We start from the raw sequence: 23,642 nt of genomic DNA, 5'->3' as shown, positions 1-23,642 counted from the left end.
CTGCTTCAGATTCTGTATCTCTCTCTCTCTCCCCCACCCCTGCTCATGCTCTGCCTCTTTCTGTCTCTCAAAAATAAATAAATACTTTAAAATATTAAAAAAAAAAAGTTGGCCTCTACTGTTCATATCCTCTCTAATTCTTCATATTCCGTAGTTTGAGTCCAGAAAAAGATATTCAGTTAACTTTATGCCCTGTTATGAATATCCTGATTTTATGGTTTCTATTTGAAAGACTACTGGGCGTGTATTTAGCAACAATATTATTGAAATAGCTTTCTCTTCTGGATGTAGAGTATGCTGTATAAGACCAAAGCAGAAAGTACAATATTCTTTGCTTCTAATATACAGTTTTATTTTTCTATTTAAAGTTTTGAAATCAATTAATGTAATCCCTATCAAAATACCAACAGCATTTTTCACAGAACTAGGACAAATAATTTTAAAATTTGTATGGAACCACAAAAGATCCCAAATAGCCAAAGCAATCTTGAGAAAGAACAAAACTAGAAGTATCACAATCCCAGATATCAAGATATACTTACAAAGCTATAATAATCAAAACAGTATGGTAATGGCATAAAAATAGACACAGAGGGGTGCCTAGGTGGCTCAGTCTGTTGAGCGTCCAACTTTTGATTTCATCTCAGGTCATGATCTCAGAGTTAGTGAGTTCAAGCCCCATTCTCTCTCTCTCCCTCTCTCTCTGCCCCTCCCCTGCTCACGCTCTCTCTCTCTCTCTCTCTCTCTCTCTCTCAAAATCAATAAACAAACTTAAAAAAACAGACACATAAATCAATGGAACAGAACAGAGAGCCTAGAAATAAAGCCACATTTACATGGCCAATTAATCTTCCACAAAGGAGGAAAGAATATTCAATGGGAAAAAGATGCTGTCTTCAACAAATGATGCTAGAAAAACTGGACAGCTACATGCAAAACAATGAAGCTGGACCACTTTCTTACACCATACACAGAAATAAACTCAAAATAAATTAAAGACCTAAATGTGAGACCTGAAACCTGAGACATAAAAATCCTGAAAGAGAAGACAGGCAGTAACTTCTCTGACATAGGCCATAGAACATTTTTCTAGATATATATCCTGAGGCAAGGGAAATAAGAGCAAAAATAAGCTGTTGGGATCACATCAAAATAAAAAGCTTCTGCACTGTGCAGGAAACAATCAACAAAACTAGAAGACATCTTACTGAAAGGGGGAAGATATTTGCAAATGACATATCCAGTAGAGGGTTATTGTCCAAAATATATAAAGAACTTACAAGGGCCACCTGGGTGGCCCAGTTGGTTAAGCATCCAACTCTTGGTTTGGCTCAGGTCATGATCTCGAGGTTGTGAGATCAAGCCCCATATCATGCTCTGTGCTGAGCGAGGAGCCTGCTTTGGATTCTCTCTCCCCCCCCACTCTCTGCACCCTACTCAATAAATAAAAATAAACTTCAAGTAAAAAAGAACTTACACAGCTCAACACCAGAAAACCAAATAATCTAATTAAAAAAGACATGAACAGACATTTTTCCAAAGAGGACATCCAGATGGCCAACAGACATATGCAAAAATACTCAACAACACTCATCATTAGGGAAATACAAATCAAAATTAAATATCACCTCACACCTGTCAGAATGGCCAAAATCAAAAACACAAGAAACAACAAATGGTGGTGAGGATGTGGAGAAAAAGGAACCCTTGTGCACTATTGGAGGGAATGCAAACTGGGATGGCCGCTGTGGAAAACAGTATGGAGTTTCCTCAAAAAACTGAAAATAGAACTACCATGTGATCCAGTAATCCCACTACTAGTTATTTACCCAAAGAATAAGAAAACACTAATTAGGTTTTTTTTTTGTTTTTTGTTTTTTTTTTAGAAAACACTAATTTGAAAAGATATATGCACACCTAATGTTTATTGCAGCATTATTTACAATAGCCAAGCCACAGAAGCAACCCAAGTGCCCATTAATAGATGAATGGATAAAAAGGAATGAAATCTTGTCATTTGCAACAACATGGATAGAGCCAGAATGTGTTATACTAAGTGAAATAAGTCAGTCAGAGAAAGGCAAATACTGTATGATTTCACTCACATGTAGATTTAAGAAACAAAAGAAAAGAACAAAGAAAAAAAGAGACAGACCAAAAAGCAAACTTTTTTTTTTTTCAACGTTTTATTTATTTTTGGGACAGAGAGAGACAGAGCATGAACAGGGGAGGGGCAGAGAGAGAGGGAGACACAGAATCGGAAACAGGCTCCAGGCTCTGAGCCATCAGCCCAGAGCCCGACGCGGGGCTCGAACTCACGGACCGCGAGATCGTGACCTGGCTGAAGTCGGACGCTTAACCGACTGCGCCACCCAGGCGCCCCAAAAGCAAACTTTTTTTAAAAAAGTTTATTTTTCAGAGAGAGAGAGAGAGAGAGAGAGAGAGAGAATGCCCAGGGGAGGGGCAGAGAGAGAATCCCAAGCAAGCTCCACGATGTCAGTGCAGAGCCCCACACGGGGCTCAATCCCACAGAATTGTGAGATCGTGACCTGAGCCCAAACCAAGACTTGGACACTTAACTGACTCAGCCACCCAGGCACCCCCAAAAAACAAACTGTTAACTATAGAGAACAAACTGATGGTTGCCAGAAGGGAGGTCAGTGGGGAGATGGGTGGAATAGGTGAAGGAGCTTAAGAGTACACTTCTTATAATGAGCATTGAGTAATGTATAGAATTGTTGAATCACTATATTGTACACTTGAACCTAAGATAACATGGTGTGTTAACTATACTGGAATTGAAAAAATTTTTAAACAAGTTTATTTATTTATTTTGAGAGATAGAGCAAGCAGGAGAGGGGCAGAGAGAGAGGGAAAGAGAATCTCAAACAGGCTCCACGCTGTCAGCACAAAGCCCAATGTGGAGCTCTAACTCACGAACCATGAGATCATGACCTGAGTCAAAACCAAGAGTGAGACATAACCAACTGAGCCACCCAGGTACCCCTAAAAAAAATTTTTTTTAAATTAAAACCAAGCCATCAAAGCAGTGTAGTATGTGAAAATAAATAAATAAACTTTTTTAAAAAATAAAGTTTTTAGCGGTGTCTGGGTGGTTCAGTAAGTTAAGCATCTGACTCTTAATTTTGGCTCAGGTCATGATTTCACGATTGTGGGATCTAGCCCTGCTCTGGACTCTGCACTGACAGCATGGAGCCTGCTTGAGATTCTCCCTCTCCTTCTCCTTCTGCCTCTCTCTCTCTCTCTCTCTCTCTTTTTCTCTCTCTCTGAAAACAGTAAATAAACTTAAAAAAAAGAATATAAAAAATAAAGTTTTGAGATCAGGATATAGTTTATTGTTGGTGTCAAAATTTAATACACTGCCTTGTCTCCCCAAAATGCTATCGGTATATCTTGGAATTGCAGAAATACATTATGTCAAAGATGTCTCTTGCTTCTGTGTGGTCTGTTAAAGAATGTGATGACTGTGACAATACATACGCTTCATAAACAGGCTGACATCCTGTTGTCTTCCAGGAACTTCCTGGCTTTCTGCCATGCATATACATTTGCAAAAATGCATCTGCAGAGTTAAGCATTTTTCAAGTTGAAAGCTTAAAGCACTTTAGAGACTCTGGTTTCTATTCTGTGGTAAACAGGGGTATAATATGCGATCTCTTACATGTTAAAGAAAGGACCATTGATTTCCCTGGAAAAGCATTTTTTCACTTCATATAATGATTTAAGTATATTCACTTCAGGGTTATTGTCATTATGCTCATCATCATCATCACCAACACCATCGTTACCATGTACGTATAGTGAGGGGAAAAAATTTCAATACACAAATGTTCTTTCTAGAGCTAAAACAGCTATAATTTAGGAGCACATTTTTGCTTTTTTTCTTCTTTTTTCCCCGCCAAGTTTTTACTTCAATTCCAGTTAGTTAACATACAGTGCAGTCTTAGTTTTAGGTTTAGAAATTAAACCTAATTCGTCACTTACATACAACACCCAATGCTCATCACAAGTGCCCTCCTTACTATCCATCACTCATTTAGTCCATCCCCCGCCCACCTCCCCTCTAGCAACCCTCAGTTTGTTCTCTATAGTTAAGGGCCTGTTGTATGGTTCTTCCCTCTTTCTTTTCCCCATATATTCATCTGTTTTGTTTCTTAAATTCCACTTTTGAGTGAAATCATATGGTATTTGTTTTTCTCTGACTGACTTATTTTGCTTGGCATAATACTCTCTAACTCCACCCACATCATTGCAAATGGAAAGATTACATTCTTTTTGATCTCTGAGTAATATTCCATTGTGTATATGTACTACATCTTCTTTATCCATTCATCACTCAAGGGACATTTGGGCTCTTTCCATAATTTCGCTATTGTTGATAATGCGGCTATAAACATCAGGGGGCATGTATCCCTTCGAATCAGTATTTTTGTATCCTAGGTAAATACCTAGTAGCGCAGTTGCTAGATGGTAGGGTAGTTCTGTTTGCAACTTTTTGAGGAACCTAGGAACACATTTTTAAATTAATTATGAAGATAAGACTCTGGGGAATAACTTGGATGGCCTAGAGTTAGTAAGAGAAAGAGAGCTAAACTGCTCTGTGAGAAATGAACAAGGATTTGGGGGATTAAGGACAAATAAGTTAGGGAAGAATGAAGGCTAAAAGCAAGATGAGGGGGCATTGGCATTGAAATCTGGCCCACTTTCTGTGTCAAGCTGTGAATTGCTAGGCCTGCTGCAGAAAGGCTGCTTTTTTTCTCAATGTGCATATAGATGCCATATGGGCCAGCAGTGACCCCAAGAGGGACCCAGCGTAATGCCAAGAGACTACAACCTGTAAGGAAGAGATACAGAGTGATTTCTCCATAGGAAAGAATGGAACAGGGATTTTTAAGTTCAGAAAGGTTAAAATCCAATTGAGGTCATTCTGCCCTAGAATATCATCTCCTCCATGACTCTCTTCCTTTGATAATATCTGTTCACGTACATTGTAGATGAGTGGTGCTTCAGAGAGAAGAGATTGGGGCAGTTTCTAGTGAGGGGGCGAGGTGAGGAAAAGACAGAAGAAACACTGAGGGGCTATAGTGTTGCTGGAAGCAAGACTTCAACCAGAGGACACCAAGGGGAGACTAGGCTCCAGAGAATCTTCAGAGACATTGGGGATGAGTATTTGAACTAAATGCAATTTGAATTTCAAAGAGCTTCAGGACATCCATGCAGCTGGCACTTATATACACATAAATATCACTTAAGATCATTTGAGTTTCCAACAAACGGTGCTGGAACAACTAGACATCTTCATGCAAAAAGATTAATCTTTACACACTTCACAAAAATAACTCAAAATGGATCATAGACCTACATGTAATATATAAAACTATAACATAGGAGGAAACCCAAATGACCTTGAATCTGCTAATGACTTTTTAGATACAACACCAACGGCACGATCCGTGAAAGAAAAATTGGTAAGTTGGACTTCATTGAAGTTAAATTTTTCTGCTCTATGAAAGGTACTGTCAAGACAGTGAAAAGACAAGCCCCAGACTAAGGGAAACTATTTGTAGAAGACATATCTCTAAAAAAAGCCCGTCATCCAAAATATGCAAAGAACACTTAAAACTCAACAATAAGAGAACAAACAACCTGATCAAAACTGAGCCAAAGACTTTAACAGATACCTCACTGAAGAAGATCTATAGATGGCACATGATCTGCATGCTCCACATCATATGTCATCGGGGGAATGCAAAATTAAAAACAACAATGAGGGGCACCTGGGTGGCTCAGTCGGCTAAGTGTCCAACTCTTGATCTCAGCTTACGTACTGATCTAAGGGTCATGAGTTGAAGCCCTGTGTTGGGCTCCAGGCTGGGCATGAAGACTACCTAAAAAACAGAAACAAAAACAACAATGAGATATCACTACAGATCTATTAGAATGGCCCAAATCCAGAACATTTACAACACCAAATAGTGGCAAGGATATGGAACTCCCATTCATTGCTGGTTGGATGGAATGCCACTTTAGAAGACAGTCTGGCAGTTTCTCACAACACTAAACATACTCTTGCCATACGATTCAGCAACCGTGCTCCTTGGTATTTAGCCAAAGGAATTGAAAACTATGCACACACAAAAAACCTACACACAGATATTTATAGTAGCTTGTTCATAATTGCCAAAACCTGGAAGTGACCAAGACACCCTGCAGTGGGTAAATGGATAAACCGTGAAACATCTAGGCACTGGAGTAGCAAGCTGTGAAAAGACACAGAGGAACTCTTAAGTGTGTATTACTAGATGAAAGGAGCCAATCTGAAATGGCACATACTGTATGATTCCATCTACATGACATTCTTGGAAAGGCAATACTATAGAGACAGGAAAAAGATCAGTGGTTGCCAGGGGTTGGGGGCAGTGAGGAGGTAGATAGGTGGAGCACAGACTTTTAGGGCAGTGAAACTACTCTGTATGATACCATAATGGGGATACTTGTCATTATATATTTGTTCAAACCCATAGCATGTACAACACAAAAAATGAACCCTACCGTACACTATGGACCCTGTGTGGTAATAATGTGGCAATGCAGGTTCATCAGCTGTACCAAATGTACCAGTCTGGTTTGGGATGTTGCTAATGTGGTAGACTATGTGGGGGCAGGGAGTATATGGAGAATCTCTGTACCTTCACTCAACTTTGTTATAAACCTAAGACTGCTCTAAAAAGTAGTCTCTTTAAAAAAAAAAATCACTTGAGGAAGTGAGGTCTGAGAGGTTAATGAATTTGTTCAGGGAAAAATGGCCCATCTGTGACTGAAATATGGTTGCTAGGACTTCTGCTTTCTGCCATGATGAAGTAAGAGGAACCAAATTTGCTGACTGCCTTAAACATTTTTTAAACTGGGCAAAATATTTGAAACAACAGTTTCAGACATTCGACAATAGGCAGCAGAGAAAAGCCATCTCTGAAGGGAAACGAAAAAGATGAGGTCTATGGTCATCCTAGCTCACTGCCTGGAAACTTTCCAGGCAGTGGCACAGAAAGGGGGAAACTAGGTGGAGCCCTGCAGTCTTCCTGAGTTAAGGAGACAGAGTTGAGAATTTGAGAACACTGGGGTGGCTAGAATTTTCAAGGCAGAGGCCCCAGAGAGATTGGCTGCAGAGAAAGAGAAAGAGAGCTCCAAAGATCTGAAGATAGTTACCATCAAATCTTCAGCTGAGTACTGATAAGTGCATGTGAGGAAATTATTATTATCTTACAATTTGGGAGGTCAGAGGTGAAAAGAATTCTCATGGCACTAAAATCAAGGTGTCAGCAGGGCGGTAGTCCTTCTGGAGGCTCTAGGGAAGAATCTGTTTCCTTGCCTTTTCCAGCTGCTAAAGGCTGGCTACATTCCTTGGCTCATGGCCCACTTATATCTTCAGAGCCAGCAATATTGGGCCGAGTCTTTCTCACACTGCCACCTCTCTGGTTCTCCTCTTCTGCTTCTGTCTTTCACCTACAAGAACTCTTGTGATTATCCTGGGCCCACCTAATATAATTCAGGATAATCTCCAGCGTCTCGAGGCCAACTGATTAACAAACTTAATTCCATCTGCAAATGAAATTCCCCTTTGCCTTGTAAGGTGATGCATTCGCAAGTTCTAGGGATTAGGACACAGATCTCTTTGGAGGCTGTCACTCCGCCTATGACACCATGTAGACTACTTGGAATTGTGCCACTGCAGTGCCATCTGTAAGGAGGACAGGAAGCTGTAGTCTGTTGTAGAGGGCAGCTTTTGTAACTTTGCTGGAAAACGAACTTAATATCCTCAGGATGTCTTTAGAGCTGCAGGAAGAAGTAAGTTATGAACACTTCCAGATCCTCTTTCTTAAACGTTTTTAAAAGTTTTTTTCTTTAATGCTTATTTATTTTGAGAGAGAGAGACACACGATGTGAGTGGGGGAGGGGCAGAGAGAGAGAGGGAGAGAGAGAGAGAATCCCAAGCAGGCTCCACGCTATCAGCACAAAATCCGACTCGGGGCTTGATCTCACAAGCCATGAGATCATGGCCTGAGCGGAAATCAAGAGTCAGACACTTAACCGACTGAGGCACCCAGGCACCCCACTTCCCGATCCTTTTTAGGAGCACTCAAACATCAAGCCTGTTATTGTATTGTTAGCAAACTTAATTTCTACAAAGGACATGTAAAACACTCTCGTGCTATTTCTTGCCCTTTTATTTGTTAATATTTGTTTTTGAATTATAGTTGACATACATTATGTCTTGTCCTAAAATCTATGAAAAAATGAACCAATTGATAAAAAAGCAGTTATCAAATAAATGTGCCAGTGGGAGATACTTCTGCATTTGCCCTTAATTCAGGCCTTGTGGACGTACCCAGCCAGTGCCATAGTTCTTTGGTTCACTCAGCAGAAGCTTCAGTATAATCTCACAACCTTTGTGTTTAATGAAGCCTTCCCATCCCCACTGCCATTCTTCTTCTTCTGGGGAGACTAAGTCAGACAACTGAGATCAAACACAGCTTATCTTTCCAAGCAAAGATCTCACCTCTCAACTACTCCATCCTTCCGTTGTTTCCATATAATGGGAGTTTGGAGGAGGTCTCCCACTCCTAGTACAATTCATAGGGTCCTTCTAGAATTTCTGAATTTTCTTCTTGCCAAAGTTACCTGATTTTAGCTTTCCAGTCTCAAGACCAGCCCCCCTTATTCAGTGATGGCTCGGGCACTTGGCTTGTAGTCAGTCTTCCATTCCAACTCAAGTTCTGTCATTATCTTTGATCTGCTCATCTCCAGTGACAACGCCTCCATTTAGTTTTAGCCATTCCCTGCCATGGTTATACCCTGATCTTGCTGTCACTGGGAACTGCTACTTCACTGGAATAATAAACTCCACCCCACCCCACCCCACCCCACCCCCCACTCTCTGGCCACAGCATTCTATTCTTCCATCTCGGTCTTCCCCTGCTCAGTCTTCCCCTGCTTTAGTCTAACTGCCTGTAATAAGCAAATTAAAAGCTCAGTAGTTATATTTGTTAACCTTTGCTATCTAGTAGGCCATCCTAAAATTTATTGGTATAAAACAACAACCATTCCATTATGAAGCACTAAACTGGGCTCATGGCAATGGCAGAGACAAATGAATGTAAGTGGACATACAAGTGACCTTTAAAACCTGGGCACACTGTCAGTCACATGCCATTGGCCAAAGTAAGTCATATTGTCAAGCCTAAAGTCAAAGGGCTAGGGAGTACACTCCGCCCATAATGAGGCCATTGCAAAGGTGTGGGCACAAGGAGGGTTAAAGCGTTGCGGCCAATAATTCAATCAATCACAATGGCTCACCACAATAAAAGATTTTTCTCTCTCATTTCACAGTCCAGTGTGGTCAGCACAGGAACTGTGTTCTACCCAGTCATTCAGCAACCTGGCCTTCTACTGTAGGACTTTCCTACCTCTTTCAGCTTTATCGTTGTCCACAGGGCTGGAAAGAAAGAGTGTTCAGGATCACTGCAGTAGACTAAATAAGGATCCCCAAAGATGTTCACAACCCAATCTCCAGAACCTGTGAAAGTTATCTTATATTGTAGATATGGTTAAATTAAAGATCTTGAGATGAGGAAATTATCCTGGTTTATCTGGGTGGGCCCTACATGCAATCACTAGAGTCTTCATAAGAGGGAGGCAAGAAGGTCAAAGGAGGAAGGGAGAGATGTGAGGATCAAAGACGTTGGAAAGGGGCTGTGAACCAGGGCATGCAGGCAGCCTCTAGAAGCTAAAAAGAAAAAAAAAAAAAGGCAAGGAAATGGACTCCCCACTAGATCCTCTAGGAGGAACCAGCTCAGCTAACATATAGTCATAACACCCTGACTTTAGCCCAGGGAAATTGATTTCAGACTAATGGCCACTAGCAGTAAGAGAATAAAACTGTTGTTTTAAGTAACTAAGTTTGTGGTAACTTGTTAGAGAAGCAGGAGGAAAACTAATACGTTCATATAAGAGAGTTTTCACAGGCAGCCGTGTGCACGTCTTTTTCACTCACATCCCATTTAACTTAGTCACACAGGTACTCCTATCTCTGTGGGGGTCTGGCTAATGTAGTCTCTTTGAGGGGCCGGGGTGGGGGGGGAGAAAAGAGGGTTTGGTGAATATCTCCTCCACATGGAAGCTGCTAGACCGTAAAGCCACCAGCCAGACTGAACATCTTTCACCTCCTCGAGAGCACCACACTCCTGCCCCAGACCAGACCTTTACAATTACTTCAGTCTCTGTCTTTCGGTGAATCCTGTAGCAGGTGAATTTCTGAGACCCTTCCATAGCGAGTTTATACAAGATACGAGTTTAATTAAATACAAGAGGGGAGAGAATTACTTCTAATAAGTTAGAATTTAATGTATTCTGCCAATATGCCTTTAAAATGAGGATATACATGTTCTGACTTCCCTTTTTAGAAACTGCAAGGCAAAGGAAATTGTTTAAATAGCAAGGTCAGAGAAGTGACTAAAAAAATGTGGTTGTAGACTATAAAAGAGTGAATAATTCAGTACATTTGCTGAGTCGAAAAGCAGAGAGAAACCTCAAGAGGTCGTTGGCCCAACTTTCTGCTTCTGGGAAGGCTGAGACCAAAATCATCCCAGTTGGGGCAAGTGTGGGATTTGGGGCAAGGAGGGATGGAGACAGGAAGGAGGCCGGGGGTAGGATCTCTTCTGTTCTAAGATCTCTAGGCATGGAGAAGGCATTGTATAGACATTTCAAAGTTTTGTCTGAGTCCTCAGAACATCTTTACAGTCGCTAACATACTCGGTATCTGCTAGGTGCCTTACACATGAAGACTGCGGGCACCTGACTTAGCTGTCTTCTGACTTTGAGGAAGGGCTGAGCATTGGGGAAACTTGTGGGTCTCAACCATAGCCCAGGGAAAACTAAACCTCAAGACTTCTTTCTGCTTGATAGGGCTGAACTGCCAGGTTAGCATCGGGGCAGCCGTCCAGACAATTCATCTCAAGAGGGTCTTAAAGTGATCAAGAACAAGAGTAGCTCCCTATTATCAGCATGTGCCTCAGTGTGTCTGATGTCCCCATTCCCTCTAGACCTAAAGTCTGAAGAGAGGAAATCAGGACCTGTGCATCTGCCCATGCCCATGTTTTCTTGTCCCCCCATCAGGGCTAAAAAGTGCTAGAGCTACCATGTCCCTCTCCACTCCAGCCTCCTGCCAAGGTCTCAGGAGCAGGCAGAAATCTCTTGTTGACACGGTCAGGGGAGCTCTATGTCCTAACTACACCACCAGCCAAGTGTCCTGCAATAAAGGGCAAGTGACTGCTCTCTCTTCCTCTTGGGCAACAAGCCTCAAGGCTCAGGCCAGACATGGACAGGTAGGGAATAAGATTTAAGGATGTATTTATATTCAATATTTTAATATTTCACAGAAGCAGGTCCTCTTTTATTAAGAAGTGGCAAAGCTAGGGTGGCTCAGTTGGTTGAGCATCCAACTCTTGATTTCGGCTCAGGTGATAATCTTATGCTTTGTGGGATTGAGCCCCACATAGGGTTCTGTGCTGAGCCTGCCTGCGATACTCTCTCTCTCCCTCTCTCTCTTTCTCTCTCTCTCTCTCTCTGCCCCTCCCCTGCTCACATGCACTCTCTCTCTCTTTCTCAAAATAAATTTTAAAAAACATTCAAAAAATTTAAAAAATTAAAAAGAGAAGTGGCAAAGCTAGAACTCTAAGGCAGGTCTGTCTGATCCAAATCTTTGTACTTAAAGTTATTCTTTAACTTTTCTGCTCAAGGTCAGCCTTGCTTTATAATATATTTCCCAGATTTTTCATACCATTTGATTGCAATTTAATTTAAACTATTTGTTGAGGATCCATTAAGGACTCCTTACTATGTTACTGCAATGGTGGACTTCTTCCTGCCCTCAAGATTTCAATCCTTTGGGGCTTCTACTAGCCTGGGTTTTGCTGGCCCTGGTCCTGTGTAATTGCCACCCTCAAGTTTGAACTTTTTCCCTCTGTAAGTGAACCTTTCTCGAATCTCTTAATTTGAGTGTGACATCTGTTTCCTATTAGAATCCTGACTGATGGACAGAAGTACATAACTCCACTGCCAGAACTCACGTGGTGGGTAGATGGCTAACTGAGTTGTGTGCCCTTTCCATAGTGCAGAGTTGCTGACCAGTTCAGGAGTGACTGTCATTTCCCAGACCTTCTTGTATCAGGACAGACCATGTGACTGCAGGCAGGCAGAAGAGATGGTCCTACCAGCAGGCCTGGCTCACAAAAGCTTCCCACTTGATCCTGCTGCTCTCTCTTCCCTTGTTCAATAGCATCTGAGGCTCTAGGGCAGGCATGAGTCATTTTGTGCCATGGATGCCTGATTCCCTTCTCAGAATCACGCTTCTTTTTAAAGAAACTTTTTTATTTTGGAATAATTTTAGATTTACAGAGAAGTTGCAAAGATAACGTCTCAGTCCATTTGGGCCACTATAACAAAATATCATAAACTGAATGGCTTATAAACAAACAGAACTTTATTTTGCACTATTCTGGAGGCTGAGAAGTCCAAGACGAAGGCACTGGCAGATTCGGTGACTAATAGGGACTTGCTTCCTCATAGATAGCTGTTTTCTGTCTTCTTATTGTATCTTCACTTGGCAGAAGGGATGAGGGGTCTCCCTGGGACCTCTTCTATAACGGCACTAATCCCATTCATGGGAGGCAGTAATCACCTTTCAAAGGACCCACCTCCTAATACCATCACATCAAACATTAAGATCTCAACATACAGATTGGGTAGTGGGGGCAAGAGGACATAAACACATAAACTTCCAGTCCATTGCAATAGATAGTAGAGAGAATTTGCTTATACTTCTCATTCAGTTTCAATTTCCTCTAATGTTATCTTCTTACATTACTGAGGCACATTTGCCAAAACTAAGAAACCAATATTAGCATATTATCGTTAACTAAACTCCAGACTTTATTCAGATTGAGCTCATTTTCCCATTAATGTCCTTTTTCTGTTCCAGGATTTAATCCAAGATACCATGTTGTACTTAGTCATTAAGTTTTCTCAGTGCTGTTGGTCTGTGACAGTGTCTGTATTTCCTTTGTTTAGTTTTTTTTCTTTTTCCTCAGTAATCTCTACACCCAACCTGGGGATCGAACCCACAACACTGAGATCAAGAGTTGCACACTCTTCTGAGCCAGGCAGGAGCCTCTGTCTTTCCTTTTTTTCATGACCTTTAACAGGTACTTTCGGGGAGTATCAGTCTTTTCTAGAATTCCAGAATAATGTTTTAAATACATCAGCTAGATGTATCAGTGCACTTAACCAAACCCCATTGTTATTTACTTTCAGAGATATATGTGTGCAAAGGGACAATTTCAATTTATTCTAACATTTCTCCTTAAAAAACACATCAGTTAAGATCTGGCAGAGCACTGGGGGAGCCTAGGTGGCGCAGTCAGTTCAGCTCTGGTCATGATCTCCCAGTTCATGAGTTCAAGCCCCACATCAGGCTCACTGCTGTCAGTGCAGAGCCCGCTTCTGATCATCTGCCCCCTCTCTCTGTCCCTGTCCCACTTTCTCTCTATCAATAATAAGTAAACATCTAAATGATAATAACAATCATCAGAGGTATTTCCAAAGATTTAACTACTAGGATATGTTTTATACTTTTTTTCCTTTTTTAAGTTTATTTATTTACTTTTGAGAGAGAGACAGACAGACAGACAGAATCCGAAGCAGGCTCCAGGATCCAAATTGTCAGTACAGAGCCCTATGCGGGGCTGGAACTCACCAACTGTGAACTCATGACCTCAGCCGAAGTCAGATGCTTAACCGACAGAGCCATCCAGGCGCCCTATATTTTGTTTTCAAGTAGCAAACCAAAATATAAACAATATAAATTTCAAACAATGGGGATTAGTTAAGTACACTGATACATCTAGCTGATAGAATGTGTTTCTTAAATTTTTTAAAATGTCTTTTTACCTATTTTTGAGAGAGGGAGAAAGAGACAGAGTGTGAGCGGAGAGGGGCAGAGAGAGACAGAGATACAGAATCTGAAGCAGGCTCCAGGCTCTGAGCTGTCAGCACAAAGCCCGATGGGGGTGGGGGGTGTAGGGGGGTGACTAGAACCCTCCAATGGTAAGATCATGACCGGAGCCAAAGTTGGTCACTTAACCGACTGAGCCACCTAGGCATCCCTAACTGATAAAATATCATACAGTTATGAAAATTCATGTCAAAGAATAGAAATTTACCTAATAATAATATGACATATTATGAAACATGATATTGATTATGTCAATAAAAATATTGGATGAGGCATATGCATGGGGAAAACATTTAAAAGTATATTTACTAAAATATGGAGAGTGATTATCTCCAAGTACTGGATTACAAGTGATTCATTTTGTCAGAGCTACCATTGCTGGACATAGCTCACAGTCTGCCATCCAATCACAAGGGTAAACAACTGATACACTTACAACCATTCTGTACCCATGCAACCATTCTGTTCTTCATTTTTAGTACAGAATTCAGTGAATTACATGAGATATTCAACATTTATTGTACAATAGGCTTTGTGTTAGATGATTTTGCCCAACTGTAGGCTAATGTAAGTGTTCTGAGCATGTTTAAGGTGGGCTAGGCTAAGCTATGATGTTCAGTAGATTAGGTGTATTAAATGCATTTTCAACTTAAATGATATGTTCAACTTACAATGGGTTTATCAGGATGTAACCGCATTATAAATTGAAGAAGATCTATACTATGCCCAGAGGCTCCTTATTTCTTGATTTTTTTGTTTGGAGATAATAAATTTCTATTCTGCTCAGTTTATTTGAATTGGTATTTTCTGCTACTGCCAAGTAAATGCGTCCTAATTGGTGTAATTGGAAAAGACAGAGTTCAGCAACCTTCCTGTAGATAATTTTGTTGTAGCACAACTACCAGGGAGGAGGGAAGAATCAGGACCTAAAGGCTACCCAAAACAAAAAATGATCTAAAAGTTGAGTAAGTGAGGAGTTGGCAAAAATACATTTTGGTGAAACCTTCTTTGATCAGAACGTGATAAAAGGAATTAAGTAGTTTTCTTTTACATCTAATTAAATAATCGCCATTTCATATTTTTCAAGTTTTTCTTCTAGAAAAAAAACTTGAGTTTTGCTTGACAAAAATGTTCAAAACAATACAATTTTTGGTTTTCAAAATTTTAAAGTGACTCATGTATTAGTCTCTAAATTTTACTCTTCTCTAAAGTCTTCCAGTACATTTGTTTTTTTTTTTTATATATTTTTATTTATTTTTGAGACAGAGCATGAGCGGGGAAGGGGCAGAGAGAGGGAGACACAGAATCTGAAGCAGGCTCCAGGCCCCGAGCTGTCAGCACATAGCCCAACACAGGGCTCGAACTCACAGACTGTGAGATCGTGACCTGAGCTGAAGTCGGACGCTTAACCAACTGAGCCACCCAGGCGCCCCTGTTTTTGAAGCACACTATTGGGAAACTACTCCCGATTGTAAGATTTTATTTTCATGTACCTAAATCTATGAAAGGATCAGATTGTGGTTCAACATAATTTGCTCATGGAACTTATATAAAAGTAGGCAATTTCATAAAAACCTATTAAAACAAGATGAAAAATTGATTATTTGGTTAAGAGTACTAGAAAAGTAATTCAGCTTTAATATCTTCTTGACTTATCTTATAAGGAGCAGAAAAATCTATTGTATGAGCTTCTCTTAATTTCTTTTCCTTTGATGTTTCTTAAGTTCTGTAACTGCCTTTTTGATAGTTGTTAGTGTCAGTTACTAATAATTCCTTCTTATCATTTATAAAATACAGTTTGCGACCTTTACCCAGAAAGGTCGGCTCAGGTATTAATAAATAACTTTATTATTTCAAGGTTGGGTTCTCTATTCATGTGAGTTTTCAGTTATTGATTTTGACTCTAGTAATTACTATATTTTTTTTGTTGATGATTTTATTTAGTTACTCATATTTTTTTTTAATGTTTATTTCGAGAGAGAGAGTGAGAGAGAGTGTGTGTGCATGCACACACACACGAGTTGGGGAGGGGCAGAAAGAGAGAGGGAGAGAGAGAGAATTCCAAGTAGGCTCCACACTCAGCATAGAGCCCGATCGAGTGGGGCTCAATCCCATGACCCTGGGATCATGACCTGAGCTGAAATCAAGAGTTGGACACTCAACTGAGCCACCCAGTCACCCCTATTTGGCTATTCATATTTTAAATCTTGTTTTTAACTAGTGATTTCTAAGTTTTGACACTTGATAATCTGAGTGTTTCTGTACAATGTGTCTGGACTTGGCTTAAGTACTGAAACCTTTGGTTAATGATCAGAGACATTTAGGTGGTCCTAGGTGGTACTTCTCAACCTTTGTCCACAGGACACACTTGACCCTCCTATCAGTTGTATGCAAATACCATTCATTAATTGTAGCTCCATTCGTCTTTTCATCTGGGAAGCAGAGCTTTACAGGCATTACCTTCAAACCAAAAACAAATCATTAGAAAATATTGGCACTTTCCATCAGCAACAAATTACCAGAACATCCCTCCTGACACTTCATCACACTACACTGATGCCGCATGATGCCTCATGACTCCCAGTGAAAAACACTACTCCAGTAGTTATTACAATACACTGGGAAACAAGAAACAAAAGACAAAAAATAAAGCCCCCCCCGCCCCCCACATTGGAGAATAATCCTTGTTCGGGCAGTAACTTACTTCTCTGTGCCTCAGTTCTCCTTGCATACAAAATGAAAGCTGCAAGAAATTCTCATGAAAATATTAATTGTTTAACATTATTGTTTTGAGAGTTTCAATTCAACAAAATAGGGAGGGAATCGAGTGTAGAAGGCCTTAAATGCTTGGCTGAGGAGTTGGACTTTAATGTAACAAAGATGTGTAAAGATTATTAAACAGGGTAGCAGCATTATCATCAATGTCTGTGTGTTAGGAGGAAAACTAGCAGCAGTATGTAGAATGGAGGAAAGAGAAGGAAATAAGAAAAGTTAGGAGAGTATTGAAAAGGTCAAACAGATACTGAGTGTAATTGCTGTGGAAGGGAGGAGAGGGGCGAGTGAGAGATTTAAGAGATAACACAGAAAATCAATTATAAATGTAACAATTTGTTACTAAATGGTGTGATGAGTGAGGGAGAAGAAGGAAGGATTTGTATAGGACTTTGAGGCTTCCGTTCTGAAAATTTAAAGATGCTGATGCCATTAAGTGGCTGGAAGCACAAGGATAGCTTGGGTGTTTGAGTGTGTGCTTGTGTGTAAAGGTGACATGAGGCAAAGGTTTAGGAATAATTTGTCTCATCTTTTGGATTGGACACCCACGTGGTGCCATCCGGCTGGACAGTTAGAGTGGATTTAGAGGCACTTGTTCATACAAATGAAAGGAATACTCTTGTAACGCAAACAACTCATTTTTATAGTGCTCAACCATTAGTGCCCCAAACCCTGAGGTTATTACCTCATCAACAGTAAAAGCTTGATTACAGCTGACTGTGTGAAGGCCCTTAGTTCTCACAGTTTCTATGGGCAAAATATTAATTGCGATTAATTATCGTGTGGCATAATACAAAGACAAGATGACTTATTGTGGCTTCTGGAGAGCGCTTGCTTGGTTTTTTCACTGCAGCCCTCGGGGAAAGGGAACTGGACAGCTCCCCGGGTGGCATTGGGCTTCTTCCGGGTCAGAGCCGGCCAGCTGAGACCTGCCAGCAGCCATGTGGGTCTGGGCCTTTGGGGCCTTTCCGACTAGGGTGCTTCGACCTTGGGCGGAGGGCCCTGCCTTCCTTTTTCCTACCGCTCATGGCCCCCGGCCCTCGGCTCCAGGGCGGGGCGGAGCGGGCTGCTCCGAGGCCCCGCCCCCGCCTGCCGCCACCAGCCCCGCCCCTCCCGCTGCTGCCGGCTCTCTCCGGCCCCGCGGTGCGGTGCGCGCCTGCGCTGGCCCTCGACTCGGAGCAGCCATGATGGTGGGTGTTCTCAGCGGCGCCGAGCTCCGGGCGCGCGGTGGGGGCGGCGGGCGCGGGGCGGGCGCGGGGGCCGCGCCGGCCTGGCACTAATGTCTCCCTTTGTGTCTCCCCAACTCCATCTTCTCCCCCGGTGCGCCGGGCCCGGCAACCCCGCAGGAAGGCCTGGACGACGGCCCCGACTTCCTCTCGGAGGAGGACCGCGGAGTAAGTTCTGCCTCCTTCTCGCTGACGGGACCCTCCCGCCCCCGCCTTGGCCCCCGGGTGTGGTACCCGGAAGGGTCTCGGGTCCCACGGCCCCTTTCCCCTGCCGTCCTCCTTTCGGTTTCCTCGCTGCACCGCGCCCCGCCCTCCTGCAGCCCTTCCTCCCTCGGGGCCGCTCCGTTCTGATTTCCCGAGGACCCAGGACCACTTGCTTGCCCCTGACTCAGACCCTCCGTTGGACCTCCTCCACCGCTTGGGTCGGGGCAGGTGGGGAAGTGGAGGTGGAGGCCGGAGCTGGATCCCTCCGTCCCCTCACCCTCGACACTTTTCGGGGCTGTGAAAACCCATTCTCAGATCTTCTGGCGGCACCTTCTTGTGGACCTCCAACCCGCTGCCGCCCACCCTTCTCTCCTAAAACAGACATAGTACAAGCTTTTTCTAAATTACCCATTTGCAAGGAATTTCACTGTCGCGGAACCTTAACTCTTCTCCAGTATCCTGCCAGATTTTGCAAAGTGCTGGAAGCTCACGGTATCTTTACGTTTCTTACTGTCCAAAAAATACATCTTTTGCAGAGTTCCCTTGGTGGTAGTTTGAGGCCAATTGCATGCCACTTAAGAAAGGGCCTCCAGGCCTCCGATTCCTCCCTCCCACTCTCTCCACCCCCCCCCCCATTTGTCTTGGCTCAAGGGTGTAATCTGTATAGTGCCTTGTACAAGTGAGCACTTGAAAAATATTGATGTATGATGATTGCAGCTCAGCAAGGTTCCTTGGTTCCATTACATTTAACAGACTGCACTTCAGTTTTCCATTTGCCTTTACTTATTCATGTTAGATGATGTGGGGGACCCGTCAGTTAGTTGATTTTTGGCAGGTGATAAAATATTCTTGAAGGATATTATTATTGTTTTTTAAATACAAGCTGAGGTAGTATTAACTGATGAGCTTTATAAAGCTTTCAAATGATAAAAAGGATGCAGAGGGGGCTGCATACTTTTATAATTGATGTTTTAATAAATTTCTCAGTTTACACAAAAGCATCATTTAGAATTTCTAGTTAGTGTGAAAGCATCATACGTATGGATTTCTGGTTGTTTTAAATGTTTATTTATTGATTGATTTTGAGAGTGAGGGGCAGAGAGAGAGAGAGAGAGAGAATTGTAAGCAGGCTTCACACTCAGCATGGCAGCATGGAGCCCAAAGCCTGGCTTGATCCCACCACCCTGGGATTATGACCTAAGCCAAAATCAAGAGTCGGATGCCCACCCAACTGAGCCACCCAGGCGCCTGTAGATTTCCGGTTATTTCTAAAAAAAAAAAATTAGTTTCTAATGAATTTTTAAAAAACTGTGTGTGTATATGCATCTTCTGGGATAAGACAGTGGAGTTCGATAGATGGTCACTTATAGATTACATTTAGGATTTTAAAATAGGGGAAACCACTAGAGTTGTGTAATGAAAGGAGATGAATTGATTATAGTCCAATTAAACTGATTTTTCTAAATATAAAGCAGTTGGCATTCATTCTTTATGTAGATAACTTTGTGTCTAATTTTTGTGGTCTACCAGAAAAAGCAAACAGGATTTGCTTTCCTATAAAATCTGACTAATGTTGAGTAAAAATATTAATTTTTTTGAGTATTTATGTTGATATGAAAAGTATTTTCTGGTTAATATTCACGTTCACTGCCTTATGCCTTTGGTACGATTTGTTTATGAAATTGGAAGCACTTACGTAATGTGGCCAAAAACTTTTTTCATGTATTCCAAAATTAAAGGAAAAGGGAGACAAAGAGCATGCCTGACCAGGAGATTTTTGTAGAATTTTAGAGATGAAAATTTTAATATGAAAATGGAAAAAACATTACCATGAATTACAAAGCATTTAGAATGTCATGGTGAATATGTACATATGTCTGGTTCTTCCTTATTTTTGTCCTGTGGAACTGGATAAATCATAGTAATAATTATAGGTGTGCACTGTGTTAAGTACTGTGTAAGCATTGTTTCATTATATCCTCTCATCATCTTTGTGAAACTTAGTATTCGCCTTTTACACATGAAAAATCTGAACCTTGGAGAAACTAAGTGGTCTGAGGTCACACAACCAATGAGTGGGAGAGGTGGACTTTAAACCATGTTTCGGATGCCAGAACCAGTACAAGTATTTCTCAGAGTGGCCTTGAAACACTTGCTTCAGAATCACCTGAGGTGTTTGGAAAACAAAACAAAAGTTTCTGGGTTCTGCCCTCCTGAAGCAGGGAGAAGGACAGATAACTACTTTTTTTTATATCTTGTTTCTTTTTCTTCTTTTTTTAATCCGAGTGTAATTGACATACACTACTTTTTCTTTTTTTTTTTTTTAATTTAAATCCAAGTTAGTTAACATATGGTGTAATAATGATTTCAGGAATAGAATTTAGTGATTCATCACTTACATATAACACCCCGTGCTCATCCCACCAAGTGCCCTCCTTAATACCCCTCGCCCATTTAGCCCATCCCCCCACCCACAACCCCTCCAGCAACCCTCAGTTTGTTCTCTGTATTTGAGTCTCTTGTGGTTTGTCTCCCTTTCTTTTTATATTATTCTTGCTTCCCTTCCCTTATGTTCATCTGTTTTGTATTTTAAATTTCACATGAGTGAAATCATATGATATTTGTCTTTCTCTGACTCATTTCACTTAGCATAATACCCTCCACTTCCATCCACGTTGTTGCAAATGGCAAGATTTCATTCTTTTTGATCGCTGAGTAATATTCCATTGTGTGTGTATGTGTGTGTGTATATATATACACACACCACATCTTTATCCATTTAACTGTCAGTGGACATTTGGGCTCTTTCCATACTTTGGCTATTGTCGATAGTGCTGCTATAAACATTGGATGCATGTGCCCTTTTGAATCAACATTTTTGTATCCGTTGGATAAGTACCTAGTAGTGCAATTGCTGGGTTGTAGGGTAGTTCTATTTTTAATTTTTTGAGGAACCTTCCTACTGTTTTCCAGAGTGGCTGCACCAGTTTGTATTCCTGCCAGCAGTGCAAAAGGTTCCTCTTTCTCTGCATCCTCACCAACATCTGCTGTTGCCTGAGTTGTTAATCTTAGCCATTCTTACAGGTGTGAGATGGTTTCTCATTATGGTTTTGATTTGTAGTTCCTTGCTGATTGAGGTTGAGTATTTTTTTCACATGTCTGTTGGTCATCTGGATGTCTTCTTTGGAGAAGTGTCTATTCATGTCATTTGCCCATTTCTTCACTGGATTATTTGTTTTTTGGGGTGTTGATTTTGATAAGTTTGTTACAGATTTTGGGTACTAACCCTTTATTTGATATGTCATTTGCAAATATCATCTTCCATTCGTCGGTTGCCTTTTAGTTTTGTTGATTGTTTCCTTTACTGTGCAGAGGCTTTTTATCTTGATAAGGTCCCAATAGTTCATTTTTGCTTTTGTTTCCCTTGCATCTGGAAACCTGTCTAGTAAGAAGTTACTGTGGGTGAGGTCAAAGAAGTTGTTGGCTGTTTTCTCCTCTAGGATTCTGATGGCTTCCTGTCTTACGTTTAGGTCTTTCATCCATTTTGAGTTTATTTTTGTGTATGGTGTAAGAAAGTGGTCTAGGTTCATTCTTCTGCATGTCCCTGTCCAGTTTTCCCAATGCTGTTTGCTGAAGACAGTCTTTTCCATTGGGTATTCTTTCCTACTTTGTCAAAGATTAGTTGGCCATATGTTTGTGGGTCCATTTCTGGGTTTTCTGCTCTGTTCCATTGATCTCTGTGTGTGTGTTTGTGCCAGTACCGTGCTGTCTTGATGATTACAGCTTTGTAATAGAGCTTGAAGTCCAGAATTGTGATGCCTAAGCAGCTTTGGTTTTCTTTTTCAGGATTGCTTTGGCTATTCAGGGTCTTTGCTGGTTCCATACAGATTTTAGGATTGTTTGTTCTAGCTCTGGACATATACTACTTTTTCAGCAAGCATCCAAGAAGTTTCTGTTGGGCACTGAACTTTGATTATAGCTTCAGTTATCCTGCTATTTCCTCATTTCAAGAGCAGAAATATCTGGCCTGTTTAAATTTCCTTATATTGTGTTTGTCCTGATAGAAATAGGTTGTCATTAGAATTTTAAGCATTGTAATTTTAGTTTAGGTTATCTTGTTCAGCCTTTTAAGAATGAGAGTCTTGGGGCGCCTGGGTGGCTCAGTCGGTTGAGTGTCCGACTTCGGCTCAGGTCATGATCTCACGATCCGTGAGTTCGAGCCCCGCGTCGGGCTCTGTGCTGACAGCTCAGAGCCTGGAGCCCGTTTCAGATTCTGTGTCTCCCTCTCTCTCTGCCCTTCCCCTGTTCATGCTCTGTCTCTCTCTGTCTCAAAAATAAATAAACGTTAAAAAAAAAGAATGAGAGTCTTGATAGAGAAAAAGCATGAAGTGCATATATTGATAGGAATTTTGATATGAATCACAGATTCAAAAATAATGCAAGCATTTCATACAGAGCAGCAAGTAAGCAAAGTTAAAGTCAATATTTTAAAATACATTTTTAGGGGTGCATAGGTTGCTCAGTCAGTTAAGTGTCCAACTCTTGATTTCAGCTTGGGTCATGATCTCACGGTTCGTGGGTTCAAGCCCTGCTATTGGGCTCCGTGCAGAAAATGCAGAGCCTGCTTGGGATTCTTTCTCCCACTCTCTCTTCCCCTTCCCCACTCATGTGCTCACTCTCTCTCTCTTTCAAAATAAGTAAACTTAAGAAAAATAAGTAATAAAACACATTTTTAAGCAGCCTTAAATTTTCATGATGATATTTGGAACAGAAGAGAATCTTACAGCCTTAAGAAAATACTGTTTTATGAGTAACTTAAAAAGCAGGCTTTAAAAAATACACAGTATTGAAAAATACTGGCCATCCTGTAGCCATACCTCTACATAATAGGCTATTTTTTCCCCAAAATGAAAGACAGTAACATATTATTTAGTAAACAAATGAGCCCTTTGAACTGGACACATTTTGCTCTGATGTGCTTGTGCTTGTTAAATAAGAGCAGTGGGTGCCAGTGTGATGGCATAATTCTTAGCATTTGATTTTAGTTCTAAATAAAATGTTTATTGTTTTCAGCATTACTCCAGGTGGAGTAACTACAGCTCTCCTAGACTCCTAGTCTTACTCCTCCCCCTCTATTCCTTATCTTCGTTAATGTTATCATTTTCCATCGTGCAGGCAAGGAACCTGAATCATCCTTCATTTCCATATTAGTATAATCACTGAGGCCAGTTAATTTCATCTCAAAAATATTGTTTATCCCATCTTTCATTTGTATGGCCCCTCTTAATGTCCTTGCTGTTTCTTGCCTGGATTGTAGCAATTCCTGTCATTGGTCTGTGTCTCTTGTCTGT

At 41.2% G+C, this 23,642-nt stretch overlaps 1 protein-coding gene across 1 annotated transcript in view; it reads left to right on the top strand.

Annotated features, from left to right (window-relative positions):
- The first annotated feature begins 17,941 nt into the window (after positions 1–17,941).
- The window catches only part of SNX6 (sorting nexin 6), a 61,165-nt gene continuing 55,464 nt past the window's right edge, over positions 17,942–23,642 (top strand). The window contains exons 1-2 of the mRNA XM_023255655.2: positions 17,942–18,051; positions 18,208–18,255. Coding sequence (XP_023111423.2) covers positions 18,046–18,051; positions 18,208–18,255 — 54 coding nt within the window. The 5' untranslated portion in view covers positions 17,942–18,045. The remainder of the gene's footprint in view (positions 18,052–18,207; positions 18,256–23,642) is intronic.

Source organism: Felis catus, chromosome B3 (assembly GCF_018350175.1).
Source record: "Felis catus isolate Fca126 chromosome B3, F.catus_Fca126_mat1.0, whole genome shotgun sequence".
In the NCBI taxonomy this organism is placed as follows: Eukaryota; Metazoa; Chordata; class Mammalia; order Carnivora; family Felidae; genus Felis; species Felis catus.
Note: the sequence above shows the minus strand (reverse complement) of the source record. Positions and strands in the feature narration are given on the sequence as shown.